The 17,074-nt window shown below is 43.4% G+C and overlaps 1 protein-coding gene across 1 annotated transcript in view; it reads right to left on the bottom strand.

Annotated features, from left to right (window-relative positions):
• hdac4 (histone deacetylase 4) overlaps nucleotides 1-17,074 on the bottom strand; it is a 625,953-nt gene that overhangs the window by 196,593 nt on the left and 412,286 nt on the right. Inside the window, exon 9 of the mRNA XM_070873855.1 lies at nucleotides 15,599-15,837. Coding sequence (XP_070729956.1) covers nucleotides 15,599-15,837 — 239 coding nt within the window. The remainder of the gene's footprint in view (nucleotides 1-15,598; nucleotides 15,838-17,074) is intronic.

Here is a 17,074-nt window from a genome sequence, read left to right as displayed (position 1 = left end):
AGTCCCTGGCCAAAGACAGCCCTAAGTGAAGGAAGTGCATCCGGGAGGGCGCTGAGCTCCTAGAGTCTCGTAAACATTACTTGCATCCAAATCTTTTCGTAACAGCTTGCCATTTCTCAAAAGATTTGCATGAAATGATTTATACACATAGAATCCTTACCGCACAGAAAGTGGCCATTCGTCCCACCATGTCCATGCCAACTCTCTGCAAGAACATTTCAGCTACTCCCACTTCCCTGCCCTTTCCCCGTAGCCCTACAATTTTTTTTCCTTCAGGTACTTATCCAGTTCCCATTTGAAAGCCATGATTGACCATCCTTTCAGGCAGTGTATTCCAGATCATAACCACTCACTGTGTAAAAAAGATATTTCTCATGTCGCTTCTGGTTCCTCTGCTAATCACCTTAAATCTGTCCCCTCTGGTTCTTCACCCTTCCACCAATGGGAACAGTTTCTCTCCATGTACTCTATCAAGACCCCTTATGATTTTGAACACTATCAAATATCTGGTCATTATCACAGAGTTCTCTGTGAGCGCTTGCTGTGCGCAAATTGGCTGCCGCGTTTCCCACATTACAACAGTGACTACACTCCAAAAGTACTTCATTGGCTGTAAAGCGCTTTGAGACGTCCAGTGGTCGTGAAAGACGCTATATAAATACAAGTCTTTCTTTTTTCTTTCTTCTCTCAACCTTCTCCAACCCCAGCTTCACCAGTCTATCCACGTAACTGTCATGGTACATCAGTCATTGAAAATTGGCATGCAGGTACAGCAGGCGGTGAAGGCGCCAAATGGTATGTTGGCCTTCTTAGTTAGGGGATTTGAGTATAGGAGCAGGGAAGTCTTACTGCAGTTGTACAGGGCCTTGGTGAGGCCTCACCCGGAATATTGTGTTCAGTTTTGGTCTCCTAATCTGAGGAAGAACGTTCTCTTGCTATTGAGGGAGTGCAGCCAAGGTTCACCAGACTGATTCCCGGGATGGCAGGACTGACATACGAGGAGAGACTGGATCGACTGGGCCTATATTCACTGAAGTTTAGAAGGATGAGAGGGGATCTCATAGAAACATATAAAATTCTGACGGGACTGGACAGGTTAGATGCAGGAAGAATTGGGGAAGTCCAGGACCAGGGGACACAGTCTAAGGATAAGGGGTAAGCCATTCAGTTTCACTCAGAGGGTTGTTAACCTGTGGAATTCTCTACCGCAAAGAGTTGTTGATGCCAGTTCATTGGATATATTCAAGAGGGAGTTAGATATGGTCCTTACGGCTAAAGGGATCAAGGGGTATGGAGAGAAAGTACGAAAGGGGTACTGAGGTGAATGATCAGCCATGATCTTATTGAATGGTGGTGCAGGCTCAAAGGGCCGAATGGCCTACTCCTGCACCTATTTTCTATGTTTCTATGTCCCTCATCCCTGGAACCATTCTCGTAAATCTTTTCTGCACCCTCTCTAAGGCTTTCATCACATTCCTCCTAAGGTGCGGTGTCCAGAATTGGGCACAATAATCCAGTTGAGGCCGAACTAATGTTTTATAACGACTCATCATAACTTCCTTGCTTTTGTATCCTATGCCTCTATTTATGAAGCCCAGGATTCCATATGCTTTTTTAACCGCTTTCTTAACCTGCCCTGCAACCTCCAATGATTTGTGCACATATACCCCCAGGTCTCTCTGTTCATGCACCCCCATTAGAATTGTACCCTTTAGTTTATATTGCTTCTCCTCGCTCTTCCTACCAAAATGCATCATTTCACACTTTTCTGCGTTAAATTTCATCTGCCACGTGCCTGCCCATTCCACAAGTATATCATCTGCAAATTTTGAAATTGTGCCCTTTACACCCAAGTTCAAGTCATTAATACATATCAAGAAAAGCAGTGGTCCTAGAACCGACCCCTCGGGGATGCCACTGAGTATCTTCCTCCAGTCCAAAAAACAACCATCCATCACTACTCTCTGTTCCCTACCACTTAGCCAATTTTGTATCCATGCTGCCTCTGTCCCTTTTATTCAACTGTCTTCAACTTTGCTGGCAAGCCTATAATGTGGCAATTTGTCGAACGCCTTTTGGAAGTCCACTTGATCAAGTTAGTTAAACACAGTTTGCCTTTAACAAATCGCCACTGGCTTTCCTTAATTAATCCACACTCGTCAAAGTGACAATTTATTTTGTCGAGGATTATCATTTCCAACAGTTTCCCCACTATCGAGATTAAACTGACTAGCCTGTTAGTTGCTGGGTTTATCCTTACACCCTTTTTTGAACAAGGGTGGAAGATTTGCAATTCTCCAGTGCTCTGGCACCACCCCCGTATCTAAGGAGGATTGGAAGATTATAGCCAGTCCATTTGCAATTTGCACCCTTACCTCCCTCAGCATCTCATCCGGTCCTGGTGACTTAGCTACTTTAAGTACAGCCAGCCTTTCTAGTACCGCCTCTATCAATTTTTATCCCATCCAGTATCTCAACTGCCTCCTCTTTCATTATGACTTTGGCAGCATCTTCATCCTTGGTAAAGACAGATGCAAAGTACCTCAGTCATGTCCTCTGCCTCCATGCGCAGGCCTCCATTTTGGTCCCTAATCGGCTACATTTTATTCCATTTACAGAGGTCCCTGCAGCAATTTCTGGTTTCACTGCTCAGGGATAAAGAATAGGTTAACAGTATTTTGTCACAAGTGTGTCACACGGATACTGAGTAGCGCAGTTGGATCACGGTCCCTTTTACCACTGCCCGTGGCTTTGAATCCAGCCATGAGTAATACAATGAAAAAGTCTCCTTCCTGTGCTAGCTGTAAGAATCTTACAAGCTGCCAAAAAGTGGAAATATTCCATCAATCAGCCCAGGCAGGTTAATGAGAACAAATATATCCAAAAGCAAATAATTTGGAAATATAAGTGTACATACTTGCAAAGTCGGTCTTATCCAGAAAGACTATGTTCCCCACAAATATTGGACTTCAGAAATTGATAATGGTTTAAATTTCAAAACTATTTATAGTGTTACTGCAGATCATCTTTGGAATTAGAAATTCTTTGAATAAACCCCCAAGCAATATGTTCAATTGCACTTAAAATGCATCAACCTTTTCCCAAATGAATGGTCTCAGTGCAGCTATAAAATCAGATTTACAATCAGAATATTCAGCCATTTTGCCAGCCTAATGCTCTGTCAATAAAATAAATCTTCAAACGAAAGACAGAATTGCATTTCTGTAAAGGTACAATTAATCTAAGCACAACTCAAACAGATAAAGTAATTAGTGTCATTATCTGTTCACCCAGGTTGCCATTTCAGATAGAAACTAAAACAGACTTCACCCTGTTAAGCGCTCACGCATTAGTTCAGGATTATGTAGAGGCAGAAAATGCACTCGGAATGGATTTATTGACAGCCACTTTTGGTTTTTCACCCTTCCCATTTCACACTTTTGAATCTACAGGGTGCAATATATTTCTAGACAGCACACAATACTCAAAACATTGTGTTACATTTTCCAATTAGCAGCTAAGAATTTTGTTTTCTTAAAGCAGGAGAGAAAATATAATTGTAGTTTATTTCATTAAATGGCTCAGCACAAATTAAAGTAACCATGAACATAGAAACAAGCAAACATTTGCTTCACCCTGTAAACAATCCTGTTTAGCACTCTCTTTCCCCATGCAGCTTGGAGCACCTATGGTGTCATCAGCTCTATACATCAATCCACTCCACTTAAATTTGAGCTGTTTTAAGCACAAAACATTTATAAAACCCAAAAAATGTTCCCATTAATTCCATGGATAATATTTCAGTGATCCGTAAGATTGGAATTCATTCGAACCACAGGGGGGGGGCGGGAAATATCCCACCTAGTTTCATATAAAAGCTAGATAACTAGGGCTAGGTTATTAAAATGAATACCGGAGATTTCATGAAAATACCTCACTATGCACTGCCTATGTGATACTTCACCTTTCCTTTCATACTGTTCCTACATCTTTTCTGTTTTCAAACTTACTATGACCCCGTAAGAACCCATGTTAAATTGAACAGTAATTGAATCCATAATTAACTAAATAGGTTAATGATCGCTATGTTTTCAACTTTCCTGTTTACACATTAACCACTGAAGTCTATCTAATGTAACAGCCATTTATTGAGCTCTTTTGAGACAATTCTGAATATTCAGAAGGCACTCGATAAGGTGAGGCTTATTACAAAATTTGAGGTGTATAGTATTAGCAGAAAAATAGCGGCATGAACAGATGTTGGTTGTTGTACTAAAGGTTTAGGATTAATGGGTGTTGCTCAGGTTGGACAAGGGTTGGAAGTGGTGTACCCCAGCTAAGTGCTGGATCTAGTTTTGTTCTTGGTGCATACGGATGATTTGGACTTGGGCAAACAATAAGAACTGAAAATACAGGTTAACAGAAGAGACAGACAAATGCTAGATGTAATTTAATGTGGAGAGTTGTGAGGTAATACATTTTGGAAAGAAAAGCAAGGTATGGGAGCTTTTGCAGATGACATTAAGCTGGGTGGCGGTGTGAGCTGCGAGGAGGATGCTAATAGGCTGCAGGGTAACTTGGACAGGTTAGGTGAGTGGCAAATGCATGGCAGATGCAGTATAATGTGGATAAATGTGAGGTTATCCACTTTGGTGGTAAAAACACGAGGGCAGAATATTTTCTGAATCATGACAGATTAGTAAAAGGGGAGATGCAACGAGACCTGGGTGTCATGGTGCATCAGTCATTGAAAGTTGGCATGCAGGTACAGCAGACGGTGAAGAAGACAAATGGCATGTAGGCCTTCATAGCTAGGGGATTTGAGTATAGGAGCAGGGAGGTCTTATGCAGTTGTACAGGGCCTTGGTGAGGCCTCACCTGGAATATTGTGTTTAGTTTTGGTCTCCTAACCTGAGGAAGGATGTTCTTGCCATTGAGGGAGTGCAGCGAAGGTTCACCAGACTGAGTCCCGGGATGGCAGGACGGACATATGAGGAGAGACTGGATCGACTGGGCCTGTATTCACTGGAGTTTAGAAAAATGAGGGGAGATTTCATAGAAATATATAAAATACTGACGGGACTGGACATGTTAGATGCAGGAAGATTGTTCCCGATGTTGGGGAAGTCTAGAACCAGGGGACACAGTCTAAGGATAAGGGGTAAACCATTTAGGACTGAGATGAGGAGAAATTTCTTCACTCAGAGAGTTGTTAACCTGTCCGCAGAATGTTGTTGATGCCAGTTCGTTTGATATATTCAAGAGGGAGTTAGATACGGCCCTTACGGCTAAAGAGATCAAGGGGTATGGAGAGAAAGCAGGAAAGGGGTACTGAGGTGATGATCAGCCATGATCTTATTGAATGATGGTGCAGGCTCGAAAGTCCGAATGGCCTACTCCTGCACCTATTTTCTATGTTTCCATGAAAGGTCGGAAGAAATGTATTTGTGCAGAATGTTAGGAGCATGCAAAGCTTTGCCACAGGGAATTGTTGAAGAAAAGACTATTGAAACATTTAAAGGAAAAGTGAATACATTTTTGTGGCAGAGGAGGATACAGGGATGTGGAGAGGGGGCAGGTCAGTCAGATTAGTTTTGGATTGTTATTACAAAAGGCTGACAAACACGATGGACTAAAACAACCAGGAAAAAAAAAAGAGCCTGAGACTGCTTGGACAATTACATAAAAATTATCCAAATTGAAATTAGAAATAGGGGAACGGAATAGTTGGAATGGGTGGCAAGAGACCTGCCAATACAGCAGCCAGGACCATGAGGAAGGAAGTGGCACAGATAGCAAGTACCAACTCCCTAATTCCCCAAGATCCCTTGCTGGTACAGAATGGGAGAATGGGACTTAACGGCCTGAAAGTCAAAGGTAAGATTTATTAGTTGGCGTTTATATATTTTTTACATTTCAGATAGAAGACCTATATTTACCCCGAGAATGTATTCACAAAGCTAAGGGTATCACCCTGGGCACTAAATGATCTGTAGTAACACCTCCACATGGAAGACTTCAATTAATTACAGCATCCTGCATTCATACCTGTTGAAACCTCACTACTTCTATGTAAATTCCAAAAAAGTGATTAGAGTTCTCACATAGTTGTCAAATTTAACAGTCTGTGATTAACTACAACAAGCATTCTTTTGTCACACAGGAAAAGGTTGCGCACAATCTGGAGGAGGAGAGGGCAAAGCAGATCCTGAGGACACATTGAGAATTACATTTTGCATTCTTCTTATTCCCACAGAAATAGAAACAAGAAAGATATTGCAGTGAGAAAGAAGGAAGCAATGAAAGGACCTTCAACATCTGTAGAAATTGGCCAGCTCCATCATGAACCCCATGACTTGCACTCACCAGCCCAGATAGGCTAACCCAGTGTGTTACAGATAGTCTAGGGTTGACATAGGGTGATGCACAACTCAGAACGAAGCCAGATAATGAGATGTACAAAATGCAGCATGATGTACAAGTAGAGACTTAGATGTCAGACCCTGGGTGTTAAGCATTCAGATGATGATTTTTTGAGCCCTGCCATGGAAAGATAAATACTTGCAGAGCATCAGAACCATATGAAGGGATCGCAAAGACTCTTTGAATATGTACGGCAGATGGCAGCCGAGTGCAATGCCATACTTGCCAGCACTAGCAGAGAGGACTTCTCTTCAATGCAAAGGATCCTAGAGTGGCAGCTGCAGAAACATTTGCACAGATCTCATAGGACACACCGATCTCCTGACACCCAACTCCATGGATATACTTATGATCTTGAGGCTATACATCCCAGTGGTTAGGTATCTGGAGAGTCTAGAATTCCTGCATTAACTGCAAAATTCCAATAGTTTGGTAGGTGCCTTGTATAAACCTGGCTTTACAGTTTGTCGACCATTCTGCATCCAATGTATTAATGATAAAGGGGGAATTCTTGTGAAATACCTTTCAGTCCTCCCCTTCATTTTAGGGAAATTACCAAAACAAGAAACAGTTTTGAAGACTTCAAATGAAGTTAAGCATTTTCAACATAACGAGCAAATTAAGCAAAAACTTTTTTTTACAAAAGTCCAGTCCAAACTAAAGTTATGAGCCTCTATTAAACAGCACAATGTAACACTGCAATTTACCTTTAAGATCCCAGCACCAGCATTCCTCAGCTCTGTTTTATAAAAGCATTTGATTGGCAGATCCTAGAGTGTAAATGACGGAATTATAATTGGAGGTGTCATCCTGGCCTAAGCCTAAGGCATAGCTGCGCCTTAGCTAGTGCAAAACATCACTTCCAGGGGAATTTAGGACAGAACTTAAATGGGGCAAAAATCAAGATTAACTCGCAAATTCCAAACCCCCAGATAGACTGGCAAGGTTTACGCCCTACAAAACCATTGGAATTTTGCAGCTAATGTATCTAAGAAATGTTAAGAAATCCACATTTCAGCATTTTAAGTGCAAGGACTGAAAGCAATACCAGTGGATAAGCACTGCCATCGTCTTCAGACCCCGGCATGAACGCCGTATCCATGCCACCAATTCTATTTACCTATTATCAACCTCGGGTTCCGATTTGCCCCCAAGCTGAGCTTCTGACTCCATGGGTTAGAATTTCCACAAAGAAGGGTAGCACAATTTTTTGGCTTTATTCACGATTAACGACTTTTTCTTTCCGCCAAAAAATAAATGCTTAAATTTCCTCAAATGGTTTGTAACTTTTGGCGAAGCGGTAAAAAAGCGCCGTTTTTAAGAACAGAAATGAAATTTTGCATGACTGGAAAAAAATGCCCGATCTGTGCATGCGTAGAAAAAAAATAATGTCCGTTTTTCACATGACTGGTGTGTCCGTGCATGCACAGTACACTTCCTGGTCTGAATGAGCCATATATACAGGGAATTGAAAGTTGCAGGAGAGTTCTCAATACTTACACAGAGGTTCTGCAGGAACAAAAATGCAGCGTGATTTGGGAAGGAAGAGGGCTAGAAAATTTAGCCAGGAAGCAAATGAGGCCCTGGTAGGCGGTGTAGAGAGGGAATGGGGCCAGATTCGGAACAAAGGTCCTGGTAAACTGCACCCATCTGCAATGGCTGAAGCTTGGTGACACATTGCAAAGCAGGTTTCCTTGGTGGACTCCAGCAAGAGGACCAATCTGCAGTGTAGGAAGAGGTGGCGTGACCTTTGTGAGACAGTTAGAGTAAGTAATATTTTTATTTATGCACTCCAATTACTTGAATTGTAAATGTGACCCATCTTGGTATCGCTAGGCTTCTGATCATCATACATTATAAAGATTGTTTTTTTTCTGCACTGCACTTCAATGTTTTGATGATGAACAACATGCAAGTAAGGGGACATTATACAGGTTACTTGATTAAATGCACACAGTATGGTACAAGTGCTTTGATGACTATGTGTGTGTGCGCCACAACAGCAGATGGCCTCTCTTAAAAATGTCTATTGCCATCTTTGCAGAGAAAGTTGTCAGAGAACTGGCGAGAGCAGCGGAAAACTGATGGGGGTGCGGCAAGACTGCTCCTGCTCACAGTTCTAGAAAGTTGGGATTGCAGGTTTGATTATCTGCGACGCAGATATTGACCACCTATGCGGATGCTAAGCCCAGGTTCGAGAGGGTAAGTCCTGCAAAATCCACAGTCTGGGTTGGCCCAATGTTAAGTACTGTGTGGGCTATGCTTCGGTTTATGCTATGTACTTTCCGTCGACGAGGCTTCAGTTTATGCAATGTACTATCATTCGCCGTGGTCCTTCAAATGAGCCTGCGCTATATGTGAACCTACTCATGTTACCCTGCCCCCTCCCCTGCTGCTAACCAGTCATCTGTTCTTTTATATTTTGCAGATATTTCAGATACATCCAATAATGGAGAAGACAAGCAGAAGGGGGTGGCACCGAACTCAGCCATCCTGCAGAACCTCCACAGGATGATCAGGAGGAGGATGATGCTTCAATTGATTTTTTTTTGGTGGAAGGGGGGGGGGGGGGGGGCAAGATGATCAGGCGGTGGTATTGAATTTGGAGGAGGTCAACATCACAGAGGTAGAAAGGGTTTTAAGCCTGCCCTACGCAGGAGGGGACATATGTCGGTTATGCACCATCCGAGGTCCCAGGTCCCAGTGGGTTGCAGGAACCCGCACCCAGGGCAACAGCAGGCCATTCTGTATGGAGGCGGAGACGTGAAGAGCGCTCTTCCGAATGAGAGGTGGCTGCAGCTGAAGTTTGTTTGCTGCTGTGGTTGTTGTTGTCGTCGTTTTGCTGTTCTTTTGTTCTTCTTGGGGTTGGTTATTCGCTTTATTGTTATTTAAGTGACTTTATTTTAAAAGTTTAATATAATACCAACATTTTTTATTAAAGTTAAGTACAAGTGTACAAATGTTTAATAAATTTCAAATTATTTTTTCAACGAAACCAAACTTATGCAGTGTGTCATTTGCAGAATAACGGGGAAATAGTCAACATGGTGGGATACAGTGGGCAATCCATGATGAAACGTGCCGTTCAGCCTTCATGAAAAACAGTGAAGTATCAACTGCTGAAGCAAGGCTCTTGCAATGGCGCAAGATCCACGAGGCCTCCTCCCATGTCCTCCTGGGGGTGGTAGTGGTGGCAGAGGTTCCTCGTCTTCCTCCCCCATCCCTCTCCTGAGGTGATTCTGCAATCTCCAGTGGCAAATCCTGTTCCCTCATGATGGCTAAGTTGTGTAGCATGCAGCACACCACAGTGAACTCACCGACCTGCTGAGGGGAGTATTGCAGGGAGCCTGCAGAGTGGTCCAGGCATCGGAAGCACTGCTTTAGCATTCCAATTGTCTTCTCGACGATGTTGCATGTGGCTATATGGCAGATATTGTAATGACACTTGCCTTCTGTCTACGTTTTGCCGGGGGGGGGGTCATGAGCCAGGTGGCAAGCCCGTAACCTTTGTCCCTCCAGCATCCAGCTCTGGCCGCTCTTCAAGCAGTTGTGAGACAGTGCTCTTACGCAAGATTGTGTACAGACCATCAAACAGTAGTAGTGAGGTTGGGGACAGCATCAAACAAGAAATAAGGGATGCGTGCAATAAAGGTACAGTAGTTATCATAGGCGACTTTAATCTACATATTGATTGGGCTAACCAAACTGGTAGTAATGCGGTGGAGGAGGATTTCCTAGAGTGTCTTAGGGATGGTTTTCTCGACCAATATGTCGAGGAACCAGAGAGCTGGCCATCCTAGAGTGATGCGCAATGAGAAAGGACTACTTAGCAATCATGTTGTGCGAGGCCCCTTGGGGAAGTGACCATAATATGGTAGAATTCTTTATTAAGATGGAGAGTGGCACAGTTAATTCAGAAACTAGGATCATGAACTTAAGGAAAGGTAACTTCGACGGTATGAGGCGTGAATTGGCTAGAATAGACTGGCCAAGGATACTTAAAGGGTTGACGGTGGATAAGCAATGGCAAACATTTAAAGATCACATGGATGAACTTCAGCAATTCTATATCCCTGTCTGGAGTAAAAATAAAACGGGGACGGTGGCTCAACCGTGGCCAACAAGAGAAATTAAGGATAGTGTTAAAACCAAGGAAGAAGCATATAAATTGGCTAGAAAAAGTAACAAATCTGAGGACTGGGGGAAATTTAGAATTCAACAGAGGACGACTAAAGGTTTAATTAAGAGGGGGAATATAGAGTACGAGAGGAAGCTTGCAGGGAACATAAAAACTGACTGCAAAAGCTTCTATAAATATGTGAAGAGAAAAAGTTTAGTGAAGATAAATGTAGGTCCCTTGCAGTCGGATTCAGATGAATTTATAATGGCAAACAAAGAAATGGCAGACCAATTGAACAAATACTCCGGTTCTGTCTTCACGAAGGAAGACAAAAATAACCTTCCGAATGTACTAGGGGACAGTGGGTCTAGCGAGAAGGAGGAACTGAAGGATATCCTTATTAGGCGGGAAATTGTGTTAAGAAAATTGATGGGATTGAAGGCTGATAAATCCCCGGGGCCTGATAGTCTGCATCCCAGAGTACTTAAGGAAGTGGCCCTAGAAATAGTGGATGCATTGGTGATCATTTTCCAACAGTCTATCGACTCTAGACCAGTTCCTATGGACTGGAGGGTAGCTAATGTAACACCACTTTTTAAAAAAGGAGGGAGAGAGAAAACTGGTAATTATCTGCTGGTTAGCCTGACATCAGTAGTGGGGAAAATCTTGGAATCAATCATTAAGGATGAAATAGCAGTGCATTTGAAAAGCAGTGACAGGATCGGTCCAAGTCAGCATGGATTTATGAAAGGGAAATCATGCTTGACGAATCTTCTGCAATTTTTTGAGGATGTAACTAGCAGAGTGGACAAGGGAGAACCAGTGGATGTGGTGTATTTGGACTTTCAAAAGGCTTTTGACAAGGTCCCGCACAAGAGATTGGTGTGCAAAGTCAAAATGGATGGCATAGGGGGTAATGTACTGACATGGATAGAGAACTGGTTGGCAGACAGGAAGCAGAGAGTCGGGATAAACGGGTCCTTTTCAGAATGGCAGGCAGTGACTAGTGGAGTGCCGCAGGGCTCAGTGCTGGGACCCCAGCTATTTACAATATACATTAACGACTTGGATGAAGGAATTGAGTGTAATATCTCCAAGTTTGCAGATGACACTAAACTAGGTGGCGGTGTGAGCTGTGAGGGGGACGCTAAGAGGCTGCAGGGTGACTTGGACAGGTTAGGTGAATGGGCAAATGCATGGCAGATGCAGTATAATGTGGATAAATGTGAGGCTATTCATTTTGGGGGCAAAAACACGAAGGCAGAATATTATCTGAATGGCGGGAGATTAGGAAAAGGGGAGGTGCAACGAGACCTGGGTGTCATGGTTCATCAGTCATTGAAGGTTGGCATGCAGGTACAACAGGCGGTGAAGAAGGCAAATAGAATGTTGGCCTTCATAGTTAGGGGATTTGAGTATAGGAGCAGGTAGGTCTTAATGCAGTTGTACAGGGCCTTAGTGACGCCTCACCTGGAATATTGTGTTCAGTTTGGTCTCCTAATCTGAGGAAGGACGTTCTTGCTATTGAGGGAGTGCAGCGAAGGTTCACCAGACTAATTCCAGGGATGGCTGGACTGTCATATGAGGAAAGACTGGATCAACTGGGCCTTTATTCACTGGCGTTTAGAAGGATGAGAGGGAATCTCATAGAAATGTATAAGATTCTGACGGGACTGGACAGGTTAGATGCGGGAAGAATGTTCCCGATTTTGGGGAGGTACAGAACCAGGGGATTATAGTCTTAGGATAAGGGGTAGGGCATTTAGGACTGAGATGAGGAGAAACTTCTTCACTCAGAGAGTTGTTAACCTGTGGAATTCCCTGCCGCAGAGAGTTGCTGATGCCAGTTCATTGGATATATTCAAGAGGGAGTTAGATATGGCCCTTACGGCTAAGGGGATCAAGGGGTATGGAGAGAAAGCAGGAAAGGGGTACTGAGGGAATGATCAGCCATGATCTTAATGAATGGTGGTGCAGGCTCGAAGTGTTGAATGGCCTAACTCCTGCACCTATTTTCTATGTTTCTATGTAAAGCATCATGGATGCTCCCTGGAAAGTTTGCATTTACTGACATGATACGGCGAGTATAGTCGCAGACGATCTGTACGTTCAGCGAGTGGAATCCCTTTCGGTTTCAGTAAACCTCCGGATCCTCAAGGTGCTCACAGGGCGATATGTGTACAATCAATAAGAACATAAGAAATAGGAATAGGAGGTGGCCATACGGCCCCTCGAGCCTGCTCCACCATTCAATAAGATCATGGCCTCAGCTCCACTTCCCCACCCGCTCCGCATAATCCCTTATCCCCAATGGCAGCCTGTGCCTTGGGGAAGCCAGCAATTCCTGTAAAGCCTATAAGCTCTCTCATTCTGTGTCATTGGTAAGTTGAAGAAGTCCTTCCTACGTGCAAACAGTGCAGTAGTCATCTGGCGAATGCAGCGATGTGTAGAGTGCTGCGAGATGCAGCATATGTCCCCTGCTGATGCCTGAAAGGAGCCGGAGGCATAGAAGGCAAGTGCCACAGTCACCTTCACCTTGACGGTCAGTGCAGTCCTCCTCACGCTTGTAGGCTGTATGTCTGTCTTCATGAGCTGGCATATCTCTGTGACCACCTCTTTTTGAAAGCGTAGCTTTCTAACGTACAGTGCCTCAGTTAGGTGGAGGTATGAGCGATGTTCCCTGTAATCTCGTTGGGGGTAAGGCCTCCTCCCCATAAGTTTGCGACCTCTTTGATTACGCTGATAATGCTGTCGAATAAGTCTTCTTCTATGATTATCCTGGATAGCATAAGCAGTCACCAAATACGGCACAGATAGAATCGGCCCTATTCTTAAAATGTCCTTAAAAACTCACTAATCTCTAAACACAGCCTTCCCTCTAAAAGCTTTAACTCAGCCCCGTTTTCGAAGATGGCGCCATCATCACTGATTTCACTCCAACTCGACCAAGACAGACAAACTTTTTCAGTTCGGTATTAATCACTGTCCTTAAAAATATTATTGGCCAAATTCACAAAACGGGGATATTATTATTTTTGATGTCACAAAAATGGTTTGTAAAAAATGGCGGTTGTTATTTATTTATTTATTTTTTTAACGCCAACGTTAAACCACTGGCCAAATTTGAAAAATGTCCTTAATTTTTTTTAGAACGCCAAAAAAAAAATGTTAAGTGAAAAATGGCATTAAAACGTGTGTTAGGCTGGCTAATTTCTAGCCCCAGATCCTTCCTACATCCACCTCCACAGTATCGCCCATCTCCACCCCTGCCTCAGCCCATCTGTTGCTAAAACCCTCATCTATGCTCTTATTACCTCCAGACTCGACGATTCCAATGCTCTCTTGGCCGACCTCGCATCCTCCACCCTCCATAAAATTCAGCTTATTCAAAACTCTGTTGCCTATATCCTAACCGGAACCAGATTCTGCTTACCCATCACCTCTGTGCTCGCAGATCTACATTGGGCCCTGGTCCCTCTATACCTCCAATTGAAAATTCTCATCCTTGTCCCGAATTTTCCCCTAAAAACACAGGTGGGTTTGAAGCATGGGGGCAGTTAAATTGTAAAAAATGGGATTCCCAACCTGATCCCGCCTCCAACCCGCCCACTTCTGGTTTTGCCGGAGGTGGGACAGGGGGGTGGGGGTGCAACCTGCTCTCAGGGGTCGTCATCTTAACTTAAATAGTGTAATGAGGCAAGATGCCTATTTTTCTCTATCCATTTCGTGTTTAACTACCTGGGGACAGGTTTCTCCTGCCTCCTGGATTCAGGGTCCCTACCATATACCCCCCACGGGCATTCCCAGGCCTCCCCCACTCTGCTTTGCTCCACCCCAGCAGAGCCTGCAGGAAACCCAGCTCCCGTGTGTCTTCTTAACCACCTTATCTACCTGTCCTGCTACCTTCAGGGATTGGTGGCCATGCACTCCAAGGTAAACTACCTTAATTTTTGAATAAAGTTCTATTTTTGGAATCTAAGTGCCTGTTGTGGGATGCAGGTTTCAATATAACGATCACTGAAAAAAAATTAAAGCCCCCTCCCAGCCCACAAGTAAGGAGAATGAACATGAGAAAAATTCAAGAGCAATAAAAGGCCACTTAACCAATCGTGCTCATCCTTCCGGTACTCCAACACACTGCCCAACATACAAAAGGATTTTGAACTCCCACTTTTGATTCCATTCCCTTACTAGTTTCATCCAAATGCTTATTTCCTGACTAAAAATGTTTTCCTTAGACTAAAATAGCCTAGTTCACTCAAAGTCCCCATCTGTCAGGAATCTGAAAATGAAATACTCATGGGAAACTGTTGAGTAACTTTACAATTCCCTTGTGAAGTTGTCATTGATAAACTATATGGCCTTACCCATGTGATAAAAATAATATTCTAGAATTCAGTATCCTCTATCCAGTAGTTTATTTACCAATCACCAGTCGTCATCAGAAAAAAAACACCTAATTCCTGCCATATGATGTCTATATATTGCCCTCTATTCAATAGTTTATTTACCAATCACCAGTCGCCTTCATAAAAAAGCATCTAATTCCTGCCTACTTGAGTATTAACTTTCTTACCGTTTCATCTACATTGGTCTGTTTCTACTATATGTAGCATGCAGGAAGTATAACGGCAAGAAATATAGAAAACAAACTTAGAGTTTTCATGTATAACAATTAGCTGTAGTGAGGCAATGGCTGTGATTCAATCTTGAGGTTTTGCTGATTTTAATTACAATCTTAATATCTATTATCCTACAGCAATACACTTAATTGCTGCATCAATCTGCAATCCTCCAGAAAATTATTTTAAAAAATTATTGATTTTGTTTATTTATACTAAAAGTCACATACTAACATTAAATAACAAGTTAACTCTAATAACTTAAAATCTTTCACATGACCTTCATAAATAGAAACCATGACTTGCGCTTTACCATGCTGCCGTGAGGAAAAATACATTTCATTTCTCTGAACCAGATGTGGTATAATGTATGCTGATCAGCACACTGAGCCCTCAGGTTTATTTGGCATATAGTTGCTACCTCAGTACTGACCTTGTTAATGTGAATCTGTTGTTGCTGGAACTGCTGTTTATGTTTCTCCAGGAACTGCTGATGTTGCTGCTGTATGACCAGCTGTTGCAAGGCCTGTGCATTCTGTGGCAGTGGCGCTGACTGCGTTCTCCCTAATGGACGGTGCTGTCTAAGCTTGTGTATGGAAGGCGAAACTCTGTCTGGGCCAACAAGCGACTGTGGATGAATGGGCAATGCTCCCAATCCTGAAAGATACCAGTCTAAGATATAATGCAGAAAACAGCAGAAGAAAAAAGGAAAGGAAAGGAAGAAAAATGGCTGTTGAGTAATTGTGACAACAACAGGCTATTATAGCCAGCCATTTTCTACTTCAAATTCTGTTAAGTATTTTAATTTCAGGGGAAAAAATTGCAAAATAACTAAAGTTTCAACATTGAAGAGCTTTACAAGCCTAAATTAACCTGCAAAACAGCATTCCAACTGATTGTAGTAAAACAGTTTAATACTGAACTTTCACAGACACTGGCAAAATTCAAATCAAGTTGTATTTAAACCCACTGACAGAACTGAATCATGTAGCAGAGGATGAAAACATAGACTATCAGTTGTCACAATATTTTCAGTATCATAAGGCAGTCCCTCGAACAAGGATGACTTGCTTCCACATGAGTTCACAGATGTTTCAATGAAGGACCCGATGTTCCAGGCCTGAACTCCAATTGAGGGGGTGGAAGATGCCTGTGCATGGATTTTTTTAACGTGTGGTGACCGGTGCACATCAGCCACCACACGGGCTCGACAAGGCTAGGCCTTTATCCAGTGGCAAGGGTTAACCAGGACGACTGGAGACCTGCTCTGCTGCACAGACCGAGTGCGCTCACAAATCGCAGAATGGGCTGGCCTGTGCTGCCCCTGGGCCTTCGGTTCTTCTGGGCCCCGTACCCTCATTCACCACACTTCCGCCACGATCTCTCATTGCTCCTCCGTCACGATCTCCCGCCACACTTCCGCACCAAAAATTTGCCGAACCTCCGTCACGATCACCCACCAAATCTCAGCCATGATCCCTCATCACTCCTCCGCCCCGATCACTAATCACAAGTCCGCCACGACCTTCCTGCTCCTCTGCCGTACCAGTGCCCCGCCGATGCTCCTGCCCACGCTCCAAACGGCGACCTGGTTCCTGATGACCTCACCCAGTCGCCCATCTCGAAGCTGTCGCACATTTGTGTCAGCTCGTGCTGGAAGCTGCAGTGGCATGCTCCAGCTCTTTTTATAGCCCTGGCCTGCAGAGATGTTCTCTCGCAGGTCGGGGTAGCCCACGATGTGTGATCAAATGACACTAGATGGTTACATTATTGATGCTCCAGGATACAACCTTTCTGACTATTTCTGTTGAATTCCACATGTTATAACCAGAGAGATTCACATAATCTGTTTGGAGTTGCAGATGCCAACAGGTTTTAAAGTCCACTCGAAAATAATCCTTTTTTTTTT

The sequence above is a fragment of the Pristiophorus japonicus genome, chromosome 3, assembly GCF_044704955.1.
Source record: "Pristiophorus japonicus isolate sPriJap1 chromosome 3, sPriJap1.hap1, whole genome shotgun sequence".
Classification (NCBI taxonomy): domain Eukaryota; kingdom Metazoa; phylum Chordata; class Chondrichthyes; family Pristiophoridae; genus Pristiophorus; species Pristiophorus japonicus.
This window is presented reverse-complemented; position numbering and strand designations above follow the sequence as displayed.